The sequence below is a fragment of the Leucopleurus acutus genome, assembly GCF_964270905.1.
Source record: "Leucopleurus acutus genome assembly, chromosome: 16".
Taxonomy (NCBI): Eukaryota; Metazoa; Chordata; class Mammalia; order Artiodactyla; family Delphinidae; genus Leucopleurus; species Leucopleurus acutus.
Window position 1 is genome coordinate 66,183,565 of NC_139158.1, and position 15,511 is coordinate 66,199,075.

Below are 15,511 nucleotides of genomic sequence, written 5' to 3' on the forward strand. Positions count from 1 at the left end.
GCCTGCTGGTTGAAGTACAGGGACCATTTCCATCCTAAGAATAGAACTCTGGCTGACCCATATCTTTCTTAACCATTTGGGCTGCTGGAAGGAGGTGCAGGCTCTGAAGCTGGGTGGGCAGATCAGCCCTGAATTCATTCCCCAATGAGCCATGCTGGGCCAGTATTTAAATGCCAGGCCATTGGGGTGTTGGTTAGGGTCCACTTTCCATAGTCCAGCATGTACATTTATCCATTATCTGTACCCCTTCCCCACCTTTCCAACCTAATCACCTTTTGTCCCCCTTCCCTCCCACCACCCTGGTCTCCTCCCAGTTCATTGTCTGTACCCTGTACGTTTCAACTTAATGCCTTTGCTTCACGCTTGTCCATCTGTTTGGAATAATGTTGTTCCCATTGCCCCTTCTCCTGCCGAGGCTCTTCTCTTACCTGCTTCTGTTCTTCAAGGCTCCGCTCAAGGGCCATCTTGCCTACCAGCCTTCCCAGATATCCTCACTGGAAGAGTATTTGCCTCATTAGTAGTTTCTGCCCCTTCCCCATTCACTATCACTTTCTGTCAAGTAATTTTAGACATAGTATACCTCAGTCACCTAGCGGGCAGGATTGTCTGATTGTCTCAGTCCCCAAACACTGTATCTTATATGTTGTAGGATTCTATCTTATGAATAAATGAATCAATCAGTGTCAGTTCCTGTCCCAAAGATAGTCCTGTGGCCCAGCTCAGCTGGTTAATGCCTCCTTTTCCTTTCTGGTAAATATAATCTTCCCCTGCCTCATGGGACCAAAACTCCAACAGAGATGCAAGTGGGACACTTCTGAAATCCAGAAGCACAGAAGGATGAGGAAGTCACATTTGGGGATTATTACTGTGCACCTTGTCACCTTCTTCCCTCTGTTCCCTACCTCCACCCCAGTCCTCACCTTGGGAGACTTGCTAATATAAATAGTAGTCCATTTGTCCCAGGATTCGAGAATGTGGTCCAAATATGTGCTTCAAGAATTAAATGTGCTCCTAGAACCCAAAATTCTAGCTTCTGCCTACCAGCTTTGCCATAGAAAACTTGGGGTTGTGAGCTCACAGACATTTACTTGCCAGTGTAACACCTCCAGCCTTGCCCATAAGATGATGAGGATGAGCTTCTCTAGAGTGGGCCATCTTCTTTCATCTCTACGGTCCCAGTACTTAGTACATTGCCTGGCACACAGTAGGTACTCAGAAGTTTGAGTAAAGGAATGGCTGGTGTATGTACCAGCCCTGTAATTACTTGTCCTGTGGTTATAAAACTCATAAAGGAGAGTGTCTTTTTCATTTCCTCTGCAGATCATGTGTTGTGTTTTCAGTTCTTGCAGCAAGATCAAAAGGCAAGGACCATCTCTGCTTAGATGTGCTGTGTCCTTCGGCTTACTGATAAATAGCCACTGCCCACCTCAGGGCTGTTTGCAGGTCTCCCAGAATCTTGTATTATTTGGCTTTATAGGCAACCACACATAAGGTCTTTATTTTAATTTATTGTGGGATTAAAGATTCTGAGTGAAGTTGGCCTTGTTCCATTTTAGAGTTAGAACAAATCTCGAGTTGTAGAAAATAGCCCTACCAGCTGAGAAAGTCAAGCCATCTAAGTTCCTATTTATCTCAGCAGGGGCTAGTTAGAATAGCCCAGGCCGACTGAAACATGTTCAGTTGCCAACATGTGATCAGGATGCAGTGCAGAAGGAGTGAGGTGGTGATCTCTGGCAGGTGCCTCAGTGAGAGAATCTCTTGTGATGCTCTTTTTCAATGCAGCAGATCTCAAACTAATGTCTGTTGAGTGCCTACTGTGTACATATCTCATTTGATACAATGGATTTAATAGAAGGGACAGCTGCATTTTACAAATAAGAGAACTGAGGCTCAGAGATTAAACAGTATGCCAGTGGTTTAGTTTAACCAGCTAGTGAGTGTCAGAGGCAAGATTTGAATCCAAGTCTGTCTGATCCTGAAGCCCCACATAATCAATTAATTCACTTAGCGTTTCTGGAGAGGTCCCTGGAGTTAGTCCTCTCAGTGTACCTCTCAGCAGTAGGACACTGATGGGCCTAGTTGTTTATAGGCCCGTCTGGATGAATAACTCTCCTCACAGAGAGAGGTGACGTCAGCCTATTGGGATTTGGACCATACTTTTTTAAGGATGAGGATGGGAAATGCACTTCCATCTCATTCTTTACAAAAGTGGCACATACTGCAGGAGGCTGGTTAGAGTGATTGCCACAGTCTGGTTGTGCCATTCTGGAAAGATCTCTGATCTGGGTATACTAGATCTTGGCCATCCCTAAGAGATGGGAACGCTCTGAAACTTCATGGAAATGTGGCATTTGTATCTATATATACGGGAGGGAATAGCATGCATAAGGGTTCATCAGATTCTCAAAAGTGTTTGTCATGATTTTAAGAAGGAAAAAATAAGGAGTGGGGGGACAAATTGCAGATCTAGATTTCAGTGGCCTAGAAAGGTACTTTTGACTGGAAGCAGCAAATCACATCCTTTATCAGGGCTTTTGTTTCTACACTCGAAATCTCAGGAGTTGAAACAAAGATTTCTGATTCTCCTTTCAGCTCTGAAAATTACAGAATTCTGATTGACCCTAGAGATTCAAACTTTTAGCCCCCATTGCATATATCCAGGGGGGTCTAACCCATTGCTAATCACTCTGGAGAGGCCCTGAAGGGATTTGAGCTGGGGGAAGAATGGGCCAGAACCACTCCTCTGGGCAGTTTCACTAATTAGTGTCTGAGGCAGTCAGTTGTCTGACTGTTGAGCAAGGCACCCAGCAGGAAAGGACTCACACTGGCACACAGTTTCAATACTGGCTCTCTAATTCTCCACTAAGACCCCTGCCTCCTTACCTAGTGACTTCAAAGTGTAGATTTGCGTGACCTTCCCCTCCCTGCGCCTTGTGGATTCCTTTAATGTGTGTGCGCATGCGTGCGTATGTTCTGCTCTTCCTGGGTCCTGCCTTAGAGGTTGTTCTCTGCAGTGGGGCCACCACATCCACCCTGTCTATATTGACAGCTCCATAGCCATCCTTCATGTCCATTTTATCCTGTCGAAATGACAGAGCAGCTGAGCGGTGTTGGCCAGCAGATAAACCTGTTATCTCCCCTGCTCTCTGTGCCAGTAGCTCTCCCCATCTCCTTGGTGCGTGAGAAATTGACACCACCTTGGGCTGAAATCTGTTCCTAGGGAAGCTACATTTATTAGTGGCTAATGAAAGCGTGTGTGTGTGTGTGTGTGTGTGTATGTGTGTGTGCACTCATGTGTATGCGCAAAACTTAGGGTGAATGAAGTGTTTTCCTATCTGGCAGGCACCAGTGACCTACGACCAGCCACAGCACCCAGAGAGAGAGATGCAAAGAATATAGGCAGATTCAGGTCTGCCTATGACAACCTGTCCTTTACTTAAAATCCCAAACTAATAGGTATATGTCATTTGTTCTTAGTATACCACTGCAATTGATCAAGGTATCTCCTGTTCCAGGCTGGGATGAGCTGTGGAAATACATGCTAATATGATCTAGTTCCAGAAAAAATGATTTTCCTCTATATTATATTTTCCTCTTTGAAAATTACAGCTCCTGACACTCTCTCTGTGCCACCAGCACCCCACATCCCATCTTGTTGAGGTATATAAAGAACGTTCTCTTGGGAATTCCCTGACGGTCCAGTGGTTAGGACTCTGCGCTCTCACTGCCAGGGCCTGGGTTCAATCCTTGGTCGGGGAACTAAGATTGCGCAAGCCGCGCAGCGTGGCCCCCCCACCCCCCCAAAAAAATAAAAGAACATTCTCTTGCAACTCCTCATCCATTTTAATCAGGAAGATTAAGTGGGAGAATTATTGAGAAGTTTTTGTTTAGTATTTGTGGAACTGCCCAGAACTCAAAGTCACTTCTTTATTTGGACTCTGCTAGAAATTGCTTCTGGAAAGGGTAATTCAGTAAGAGAGAAAAGAAGGGTGTTATTCATGTCTTACCTCCATATGGCCTTTCGCTTCACTTTCCTCTCGTTAAAACTATTGACTTTTTTGTTAATCCACATTTACATAGTGCCTGTCTTTTGGACACAGTGAGCCCCCCCATGAAGCACATTTTCAGGTTTTACATGGTTTAGTTTCTGATCTCTTTTATCATAAAAGTTTCTTCTTTAAAAGCTTTGATGGTTACCTTTTATATGTGGGAGCCTGTAACCTAGCAGGAAAAGCTTCCATTTTGGAGCCAGACAACATGGGTTCAAACCTAAGTTCCCACCACTCTCTCAAGGACATGACCTACTAAGTAAATTGATTAACCTCTGTGACACTTGGATTCTGCATAATAAATCAGAAATGAGAATAGTACCTTTTGCATAGCTTAGTAGTGAAGATTCAATGAGAAAATCGTGTACAGACTCAAGCCTACTGTTATTGATACACAATAAATTGGTGACAGTTATTATTGTACCCTGCTTACTTTCATACCGGAATTTGAAGCCACTTACAGCAAAACAATGTGGTGATACTAAATCTTAGCTTTGAGTAAGAATTTGTCAAAAGACAGATGTCAAACTGGGGGAAATATTTGCAGTGTAGAAGACAAAAGGGTAATATTCTTAATTTACAAAGAGCTCATAGAAATCAAAATGGGCAAAGGATAAGGCCGGGCAGTTCACACAGAGAGCAATACAAATGGTCAGTAAACATCAGAAAAGGTGTTTGACCTTATTCATAATAAAAATAAGAACATGCTAATCGAAAGAAGATCCCATTTTTCACCTACAAGGTTGTCATAATTTCTAAGTTGGATAATATCCAATCTGAGTGAGGATATGGGAAAACAGGTATTCTTTTACACTATGTATGTAAAATTATACTTCCACTCTCAGTGTGTATGTATGATATATGTGTATGTGCATGTAGGTATTTCCCAGCACATTCTGGTTAATTTACTTAAGGACATGCCCTTAAGCAAGTGGTAGGAGCTTAGATTTGAACCTATGTTGTCTGACTCCAAAATGTAAGCTTTTCCTACTAAGTTACATGCTTCCCACATGTAAAAGGTAATCATCAAAGCTTTTTGTATGTACAAAACACATAGATACACACACATACACATACTGAGAGTGGAAGTTAATTGGTACAACCTTCTTGGAAGACAATTTGTCATTGTCTTTCAACATTTTATATGTCAATAGCTTTTGACTCACCACTTCCACTTCTAGGAATTTGCCATAAGAATATATGTGCAAAAGTGTATCCATGCCAGAAATAAAGGTATACGTGCCAGAATACGTGTACATGGACGTTCATTGCAGCATTGTTTCTAATAGCAAAAACAACAAACAACCCAAAACTGGAACCCACCTAATATCCATGACTGGGGCATTAGTTAAATTATGATAAATAAGTTCAGTGGAATTCCTGACAGCCATTAAAAAAAAAGTATGTGCTGATATGGAAAAATATAGTAGAGAATATATGTGTGTGTATATTTACACACATGTATGTATATATACATACATGTGTGTATGTATGTGTATATATATTTTTTTCCCCTCCTGTAGGTGTACACAAGATACTAGTAGTTTTTTGTCCTTTGGGAGAGATGAACAGGGTAGTGAGAGGAGTATGGGAAAAGAAAAATATTAGTACGTGCTCAATAAATATTTGTTGAGGATATTCATATCTTTTTGTATAGTTTGGTTTTTACCATATGCATCCATTCCTTTTATTTTAAAATCCATTGGTGGAGGATGGAGAGAGTCAATAATAAAGTAGTAAAAGAAATTGACTCCTGTGGTTGAGCATGGACTCACCTTTGAGCTTCTTAACAGCCAAGGCAAAGAGGTAACTCAGGTAAAAAGCACAAAAAATTTATCAGGAAAGAGAAACATTATCTTGATCTCTAAAAGGAATCTAGCAGCCAAGGATTGGTCTAAACTCATATCTAGTCTTATCTGTCTACAGCTTAAAATTCATTGGTGGAACCTTGTCGCTTTTTTCTCCAGCCTTTCCCCACCTGACTGGCCTCTCCTCCTGCATGTGTATGTGATACGCCATCCAAACCGGCCTTTGCATATATTGTTCCTTCTGCCTGGAGTGCTCTATCTTCTCTATCTAGTTGTAAGCCATGGCTTTTTAGTTTTGTTTTGTTTTAAGATTTTCAGTTGTTTGTTAGCTCCAGTGGGAATTCCTCTAGGTCAGCTATACCTTGTCTGTGCTCCCCAGATCCCCTCTGCCTACCTCAGTGATGGAACTTGTCACACTGCACTGTAATTATTGTTTTGTTTTCCCCACTAAACACAGAGCTCCTTAAGGTTAGGGATACTATGTTGTTTGGAGGCCCTGATAACCAAGTGCTTGCCAGGCACAGAGGTAAGTGGTCAGTGAATGATTGAGTGAGTAATCTGAAATTTGGGTTCTACCTCTTTCACCAATTAGCTGTGTGGACAAGTCACTTCTCTCCGGGCCTTGATTTTTCTATAGGTACAATAAGAGATTTGGCCTAGATAATCTATGAGAACTCTCTGGCTGATTTTTTTTTTCTTCCTCTATGGTTGTCAGATTGTCATATATATACATGGAAGTTGTTAGCAGTTGTCATGCTGAGTAATTTCAAAGTTTCAAAACTAAGCTTGTTAAAATTCACTGCATTTTTTTATGGCCTGTTCACCAGCTTGAAGAGATCAGAGCCACATCCAGTTGCTTGGCCCAAGATTGCAGAACTGATTATGTCCCCCACTCTTCCTTCCTCTAATCTTCTCTCCTTGACATACACAGAAGTTTGGTTTTTTTTGTTGTTTTTGCCTGATGTGAGCCTCCAAAGACGTCCCTTCTTATTATACTTTGTCACCCTGAGCTGAGCTGTCTTGGTTCCTTACCCTAGGTTCATGATGGTTTTTGCCTTCCCGTGAAGACAGGTCCTATGCTGTCCACGCGCCACTTTCTGCCCTCATCTCACCCTACTCCTGTTCCGTGCCCCTTCCTTTTATCAGGGTGGAGCCTATACCAGCTCAATCCCAGCTTTACATCGGAAGTTAGAAGAAAGATATTGGGGAGAACTTGGGGTCTTGAGAAGGCATAATACCTCTCTCCACAGCATATTTTAAGAAAAAGTTTATACTTAAAAAAGTGAATCTACTGACTAGAGATATTTTATTCAAACTGATGGCTCCCTAAGAAAAAGTCATCCACTTACTCCCAAATGCAAAATATCTTTAAGGACCGTTTTGTAACTGATGGTTTGAGAGCATATTACCAATGCAAGGGTGCTATTACTCTGAACTTGGGATAGGCACTATATACAAAAGGTGAAAGCTATTCAAAGGCATTTGAAAAATACCCAGAGTTCAAGAGTGATTTGTTTGTCTGGTCCCACCACCACCACCACCACCAAAAACTTGTATTGAGAGCCTGCTTTCTTCCCATTTATTCAGCAGGTATTTCTAAAGCACCTACTATGTGCTAGACATTGTTGTGGGACCAGGGATATACCAATGAACGAAGCAGACTAAAATCCCTTCCTTCAAGGAGCTTATATTCTAATTGAAGGGTGGCAGTGAACAAAACAAATAATTAATTATACAGTATTTTAGAAGATAATGCATGCTGAAGAGAAAAATAAAGCAGTTAAGACTTGGAAATCGGTGGTGTTGGAGCACTGCATTTTTAAATAGTGTGGTCAAGAAAAAGCCTCATTGAGAAGATGACAGTTGAGTAAAGCTAGATTTGAAGATTGAGCCATGCAGATAGTCTGGTGAGGAGCATCTCAGGCAAGGAAAACAGTAAGTACAGAGGCCCCAGGGCAGAAGCCTGTCTGACGTTAGAAACAGCATTTAGTCTGAGTGAGTGGGGAGCCATTAGAGGGTTTTACACAGAAGAATGATAGGGTCTGACTTAGGTTTTAACCTAAAGGATCATTCTGACTGCTCTATGGAGATCAGGCCAAAGCCGGCAAGGGTGGAAGCAGAGAGCCCCACAAGCAGGCTGCTGAGTATTCCAAGCAAGAGGTGATGGTGCTGTGGACCAGTGTAATGGCAGTGGGGGTAGCAGTAAGAAGACATGGAGTCCTGGGTGTAATTTGAAACTACAACTGACGAGATTTCTGTGGGACATGTGAGAGAGAAGAGAATCAAGGATATCGCCACTGTTTTTGGCTTGAGAAACTGGAGGACCTGGTTGCCATTAACTCAGTGGAACAGACTGGGGACAGGCCTGAGGAGGGAGGTCAGGAGCTTGGTTCCAAAACCATGTTCAGTCCTGCTAGGCAACCAAGTGGAGAGAGCAGGTAGACAGGTGAATTCATGAGCCTGTGTTCAGAAAACAGGACTGGCCTATAGACACAAGTTTGGGAGTTGTCAGCACGTAAATGGTCTTTAAAGCTGTGGGGCTAGATGAGATCCCCAGGGAGGTGAAAGTAGATAGAAGGAGGAGTAGGAGGTAGAAATAGAGTCTAAAGACTGAATAACTCTAGCATTAAGAGATTGGGGAGATGAGGTAGTGAGGAATGCTTCTCTGATATAAGTGAGGAAAATGACTTTTTGAGAACTCAAACTTTGGCATATGAAGATGTTCAGTCAGTTTTCAAACAGAATATTTGTTGCCCACACTGTGAGCATTTTATTTCAAAACAAACTTTACTCTGCCATCTCCTTTACGACGTCATTATCCTTGGTTTTTAAAAATCCTTTTTAAAGAAAAGAACCTCTTTACAGCTGAAGCCTATGATATACCCTTCAATTACCCTTTTCTTCCCTGGCTAGAAGAATAGTATCTCATAATAGAAGCCTGTAGGTTATGTGGACTGAAAAAACATTGGTATCCTTTTGAAGTCCTTACTGTCCTGCTGTCTTTAAACTTGAGGTAGGGATTTTAGGTGCACCAGGATGTAAGTGATAGCACTGGGACCCTTTCGTATTTCTCATTTAATTCTCAGATATTTACCTGGGGAAGTTATAAGGTAATTTGAGAATATGGTAGAACAGGTCTTATTTGTTCGTTATGTGCTCACCTCATGGTTAGTATTCATACTCTATTTACCGGTTATTTCTGTAAAGGGGGGGATTAGTTTGAGGTTCTGTTGCAGACAATAAAACTCAATTAATTATAGGCAGAACAGAAATTCTAACTTAGTTTTGATTCACTTACTCAAGTTGTCTTTGGGGATATAATCCCTTTTGAATATGTTTCTTGCACCGTATGTGAAAATCAGTTCAGTTTTCCATTGACACAATTTAGGTTCTTGTCTTATTAAGCAATAGCAGCAGTCAGGGAAGACCTACTTATTCCTCCTTCAATAGAACCAGACCAGGCTTGAAGAGAGGTAATAATTACTGCTCTGATCACAGCATGTTCTCTTTTCTCCTTCCCAACACAGAGCATGTCTGTTCGATCCTGGCTTCCCTCCTGCGGAACCTGAGAGGGCAGCAGCGGACCCGGCTTCTGAATAAATTCACTGAAAATGACAGTGAGAAGGTGGGTGCTTGTTGGACTGTAAAGATGGGACTGGGACCAGCGGGAATAGAATCACTATCTCCCTGATGCGATCTGAGGAGTGCTGGGTTAAGTGTTCCTGCCCTAAAATATCTTCTCCAGCATCTGGGTTCCATTGGTTTGGATCTCAAAGGTTTTTCTGCCTCTCATCTCCTAATGCATCACCCTTGACCCCTAATATTTTGAAACCATTTCTGTACGCAACAGTGTACCATTATGGATCATTTAGATGAGGAGGAAAAGATTAGGTCAGTGCTTTAAAAATTCTTAATATGCAATGAAACCATTTGTTACCATGTAAGTAATACAAATAAGTGCAATTGTTGTTTGCAAAAAAAGAAAAAAGAAGAAGAAGCAGAGGCCATTGGGTTAGGACACAGAACATCTTAGCAATCATGTCACCCTGGTGACATTATCTAATGTCTGTGCATCAGCTTCCTCATCTTTAAAATTAGGGCTGCTCTCTATCTTCCCTGCCTGCCTTACCAGGTTTTCCTAATGTTTAAGGAAATAGTGGATATGAGAATACTTTGTAAACTGAAATATATAAGATCTTAGGGTCATCATTGTTAACCAGGGAAGGTTTGGGCACAGTCTTTCTGACTGTCTGATGCTGTGTTGAAGCAACATCTACTATTAATCAATACAAGCTCCTGGGTAAATACCAAGGTTGCCAAGAACCATAGTGGTGCCAACCCAGTAAAAAGAGAGGTTAGAAGTTTAGGCTGGCTTCACAGTGTTCCTTCAATCTTTTGGAAGTCTTAGGGAAAAAAATGAAACTTTCAAGCCCACTCAGTATTCCTCAGGCCATGTTTGAAGCATGACTTTTGCTAAGTTTGAAACTGATTTTTAGGTTATTGCTAAGCAAAAGTCAGGGGCTTTTTTTAAGTTGTGAAGGAGTTTTTCTTGCACTCTCTTCTGACTGAAAAGCAACTAAAGAGATTTTACTTAGACCGTTTTTAAAAAAAGATCAGCTCTGGGGCAGAATCTGAACATGAAAGGTTTCAGTTTGAAAAAAGAAATTTCTGTATAGTTCTAAGTGAATATCAAGTATGTAACTTCATGCTTCTTCTCTGTGCAAGATGGGACTTGAATTTTTATTTATTTGTTTGTTTTTAACAACATGAATTCAGGGGAGACCTAGAAGGGCTGGGAATGCATAGTGTCCTTCGGGAATGGCCTGTGTTCAAACTGCATCCATGCTAAGTGTTTGCTTTGTTCTGCCCGAGCCGTTTGATCCCTTCCTGATGTGTTCCACAGCAAAGCTCATATCCAGAGTGAGAAGTGGTAGAGTGGCTCTCCCTTTGTGGGGAGTGACAGTAAGACGAATAGGAGCTCCCGTGTTCTCTTGCCTTGGTATACTCTTTCTTTCTCACTCATGCCTGTGAAGTATCTCTCTTTCAGGTTGACAGGCTGATGGAATTGCATTTTAAATATCTGGATGCAATGCAGGTGGCCGACAAGAAGATTGAAGGGGAAAAACACGTACGTATCCCTGCCTGTCTTTTGCCAGCTATTGACTTGCACTCCATTGGGTCCCTTGTGCACCTCGTATCTCCCCACAGGACAGGCAAGGGCAAAGGTGCCATCTACCTTTGTGTGCCACCTAACATGTCGTAAGAGCTGAGCAGATGACAGTCCGCCAGTGGTTATAACTGCCCTTTTTACAGGAGTGAAGTCCCTGAAGAGGATGGATGTGTACAATTGATCCCGGTCTGACCTGGGAGTCTGGGTGGTAGCACAAGTACCCTTGATAAGAGCTTCTCTTCGAAAATCTGACCAAAGCACAGTGCTGTGACTTGGTACCACAGTGGCAGAGTGTGTCTTGGCACACACACTTGCTGGCTTCTGTAGTCATAGGGAGGCACTGGAAGGAAACTGTGAGGTCATTGAATACAGTTCCCGCATTTGCAGATGAAACCTGGAGACCTAGAGAAGGGAGCTCAAAGCTCTGCAGCACGGCCTGCAAACCAGGTCAGAGTGGCTGAGCCGCATTGTCTGATGAGGTGGTTGCTGAGGGAGATGAAACCTGCTAGATGTTTTCTGTCGACAAGCCATACTTACCTAGGGTGTTATCCTACCCCCTGTATTTTTCATCTGCTTCTATTTTGTTCTCTGCTATCTCTGTCCTCAGTTGATTTCTCATCTGTCCCTTTAATCGGGGCAGGTTTTCATATTGGTTAATGTCTGATTTGTATTCTCTCTTTTTGTTTTTGGCCGCGTTGGGTCTTTGTTGCTGCGTGTGGGCTTTCTCTAGTTGCGGCAAGCAGGGGCTACTCTTCGTTGTGGTGCGCGGGCTTCTCATTGCGGTGGCTTCTCTTGTGGAGGAGCACGGGCTTCAGTAGTTGCAGCACGTGGGCTCAGTAGTTGCAGCACGTGGGCTCTAGGGTGCTCGGGCTCAGTAGTTGTGGCACACAGGCTCAGTAGTTGTGGCTCGTGGGCTCTAGAGCACAGGCTCAGTAGTTGTGGTGCACGGGCTTAGTTGCTCTATGGCATGTGGGATCTTCCCGGACCAGGGACCAAACCCATGTCCCCTGCATTGGCAGGCAGATTCTTAACCACTGCACCACCAGGGAAGTACCCTCAGTCTATGGTCATGTTGCACAATGATCCTTTTTTTGCTTTTTTCAAAGTCTGTAGTAGAGCCCATTTCCTTCGTGATCTGGATTTGCTATATCACTCTATTTTCTTTTCACTCTTCTTGCCTTAAAGACACACTGGAGGCTTTTGAGCCTCACTGGTGGGAGAGCCTGCTTCAGCACCCCTCCCATCTGTGTTGGGGCAGGCCAGCCATGAGGCAGAGCTGTGTACATTGGGAATTACACTAGCATCTTCCCTCAAGTTGTGCCTCAGGCCAGGGTGAGAGACTAGAGCTTGGGGAAAACAGTGACCTTGTTGTCTGTGCCCTTCTAAGCCACCCATTCCCTTTCACAAACTATACCTTCATTTATGAATACCAGTAGATAGGTAACCGTATGTATCATTCTTGTGATTTCCCTGTGCTCTCTAAACCTAGTAAGTCCTCAGATGTTTGTCGATTGATTGAATTGATTGGGAATTTCTTCTTTAATGTGGCGATACTATTACAGGGTAAATGGCAGAGACTCTGAATTCTGAGGCTGGACTTCAGATACCAGCGTGTTCCACACACAGTCCCTTCATTCCACACACCTCACCCCCTTTATTTTATTCTTTGATTAAACTTTCCTCTTCCCTTTTTTCCTCCATTCACAGTAACTTGTACATGGTCGACACTTAGTGATTGTTAAAGTGCCAAAGTATATATTCTTCATCTTTGACTGAATGATAATCAGAAACAAATTGAACTTTCCCTAGACTTTTGTAGGGAAACAGCCATGGGACAATTAGAACTCCTGCTGACGGAATTCCCCAAGTTATCTGCTGAAGGAGATTTTTAGGGCTGGTTGAAGGCGCACCTGGGAGTCCGAGGGCTAGGATTTTAGTGCGGGCATGCACCTCACAATCACTGCCTCGCCACACCTTGTCACTGCGCCTTGTGTAGCCCCAGATTCTTAGCCATAATGTGGCATCAGCAAAGGCGGTCTCTCAAATCCCCTCCAACTTAACGTTTTCCCTCAGATTCAGGTGAGCATACTTTGGTAACTGCCATTTTTTGAAAATGAAATGGGTTAAAAGCACAATGAGAGGTTGATCAGCGACTGTCTTCATGGAGTGCCAGCAGCAGCCTAGTAGAAAGGTGCGCATGAGGTAGGGGGTCAGATAAGCCTGGATTTGAATTTGAGCTCTGCTGCTTCCTAGCTCTGAGACCTTGGGCAAATGAGTTGACCTCTCCGAGCTGTGATTTTCTCATCTGTAAAATGGCCATAACACCTCCCTTTCAGTGCTATCATGAAGACCAAGCATAAACTATGTATTTACTTTGCTCAATAAGTAAAAGCTACTGCTGTTGTTAAATTTTCCTAGCTTCTTTTGGAATTCCCATGTAACTTTTAAGTATGCCAGGCAGTCCTTTTCCTAAGAGCATCCTCCTTACCAGATAACCCAGAAGGAGTTGTCCTAGCAGACCAGAGCATTGGCACCATCAGATGCTTCATCTGAGGTGAACCTGGAATAGACTTTGGTTTTTGTTTGTTTTTTTGGGGGGGGGGGAGGGTGTTGTTTTCTTTTGTTTTGTTTTTTGAGAGAGACCAGAGGAAGCTGTTGGGCATCAGGGAGCAGGAATCTAAGAAAAAAAAAAAAAAAAGGTCAGGAAGAACCTAGGGGTAAGACGGGAATAAAGACACAGACCTACTACAGAATGGACTTGAAGATACGGGGAGGGGGAAGGGTAAGCTGGGACAAAGTGAGAGAGTGGCATGGACATATATACACTACCAAACGTAAAATAGATAGCTAGTGGGAAGCAGCCGCATAGCACAGGGAGATCAGCTCGGTGCTTTGTGACCACCTAGAGGGGTGGGATAGGGAGGGTGGGAGGGAGGGAGACATAAGAGGGAAGAGATATGGGAACATATGTATATGTATAACTGATTCACTTTGTTATAAAGCAGAAACTAACACACCATTGTAAAGCAATTATACTTCAATAAAGATGTTAAAAAAAAAGAAAAAAAAGAAACTTGGGCTGCTTCCTACAAGATTATCTATTATCAGCATTGAAGAGGGTGTGAAATTGATTAGCACTGACGGAGAGTAATGGCTGCAGCCACTCTCGCCAGCATTCACGGGGCTTCTGTGTGCACAGGCACAGGGCCCCGCCATTCCCTGACAAACACCTGTCTCCTTGATGCCAAGGCTGTTTTGCTGGGCACTGGCAAACGTTCCAACGCTATTAGTGCTCAGCAGCCTCAGTGTTGCTGGGAGAGTCGTGGCGGGGTGCGGGGGGGAGGGACGTGTTTGTGAGCAGCGCTCTCTGCCAGCACTCAGGCTCATCCTGCCAGATGAAGCCGCCTCACAGGTATGAAGTGACCTGGAACAAACCACCTCATTTCGTCTCTCCTTCATGCAGCCTACTCTCTTAAGTCTCTCTTAAACGATTTGTTGCCTCACCCCACCCCACCCCCGTTAAACTTGGATGTCCTACACCTACTGGGAATTCAGCAAATATTTGTTGACCTGAATTGAATAGTTTTTTCTCAGGCATTTGATAACGTTGACTGTCATATCCATAATGAATAAATATCTCATATACTCTGCCAAGTCTGCAACAAAAAACACCTTAAATAACAGGGTCAGGTATTGACCAAGAGAAGGGGGATCAAGTATTGACATTTTTAGTGTCTCGGAGCCACCATCTTCCCTGCAAACTTCAGATTCCCACGGGCGCGGTGCAAGTGTCCATGGTTTGCAGCTGACCGAAATTCACTGAAAAGAATCCAGTCATTTGGCAGATGACAGGCACCTGCTCTGTGCAAGGCAGTAAGCTAGGCACTGGCTGGGGTGAACATAGGTGGAAGTGTCAAAAGAAGAATGGGCCCCAGGAGTACTGCTGCTGCTGCTGAGGGCTGGAAGAATCCAAGGAGCAGGGGGGAAGCCATCTGCACCTCGAGTCACCCCTGACAGTTTTGTGAATGAGGCAGAATTCAAGCTGAACCTTAAAAGGAGGAGACATATAAGCCATTTCCAGACTAGAGACGAACAGGAGCAAAGGAGGGGCAGTGGGAAGCCAAGTTAAGTTTTGGGGTGAGTGATAAGTTATACTCCAGGGCAGAAGGTGTGAGGGGGGAGCATGGGCTTTAGAGCCAGGCTTCTTCTGGTTCTCCAACTGCGGACAAATAGCCTAACTTCCCCAGCTTTATTTTCTTCCTTTCTGATGTTTTGTTTTTGAGGTATACGTCCCAACCTGTGGGTCTGTGAGGAATTACATATTTAGGAATTTGGTGACATAGCTATAACACACGTGAAAGCTGCTTCCACAGGTCCCGGCCTGTAGAGGTGGCCAGAGAACCTTTAGTTTTCTTTTCTCTGTGAGCACTGTTTCTACCACCACCTCTCTGCACACATGATTTTCTTCCTTCCCTAATGCTGCA

General features: G+C 43.4%; 1 protein-coding gene across 2 annotated transcripts in view; it reads left to right on the forward strand.

Annotated features, from left to right (window-relative positions):
- Positions 1-15,511, forward strand: part of CTNNBL1 (catenin beta like 1) — a 169,881-nt gene that overhangs the window by 126,009 nt on the left and 28,361 nt on the right. For both annotated transcript variants that reach the window (XM_082856362.1, XM_082856363.1), the window contains 2 exons: positions 9,385-9,482; positions 10,905-10,985. In XM_082856362.1, the coding sequence (XP_082712488.1) occupies positions 9,385-9,482; positions 10,905-10,985 (179 nt within the window). The remainder of the gene's footprint in view (positions 1-9,384; positions 9,483-10,904; positions 10,986-15,511) is intronic.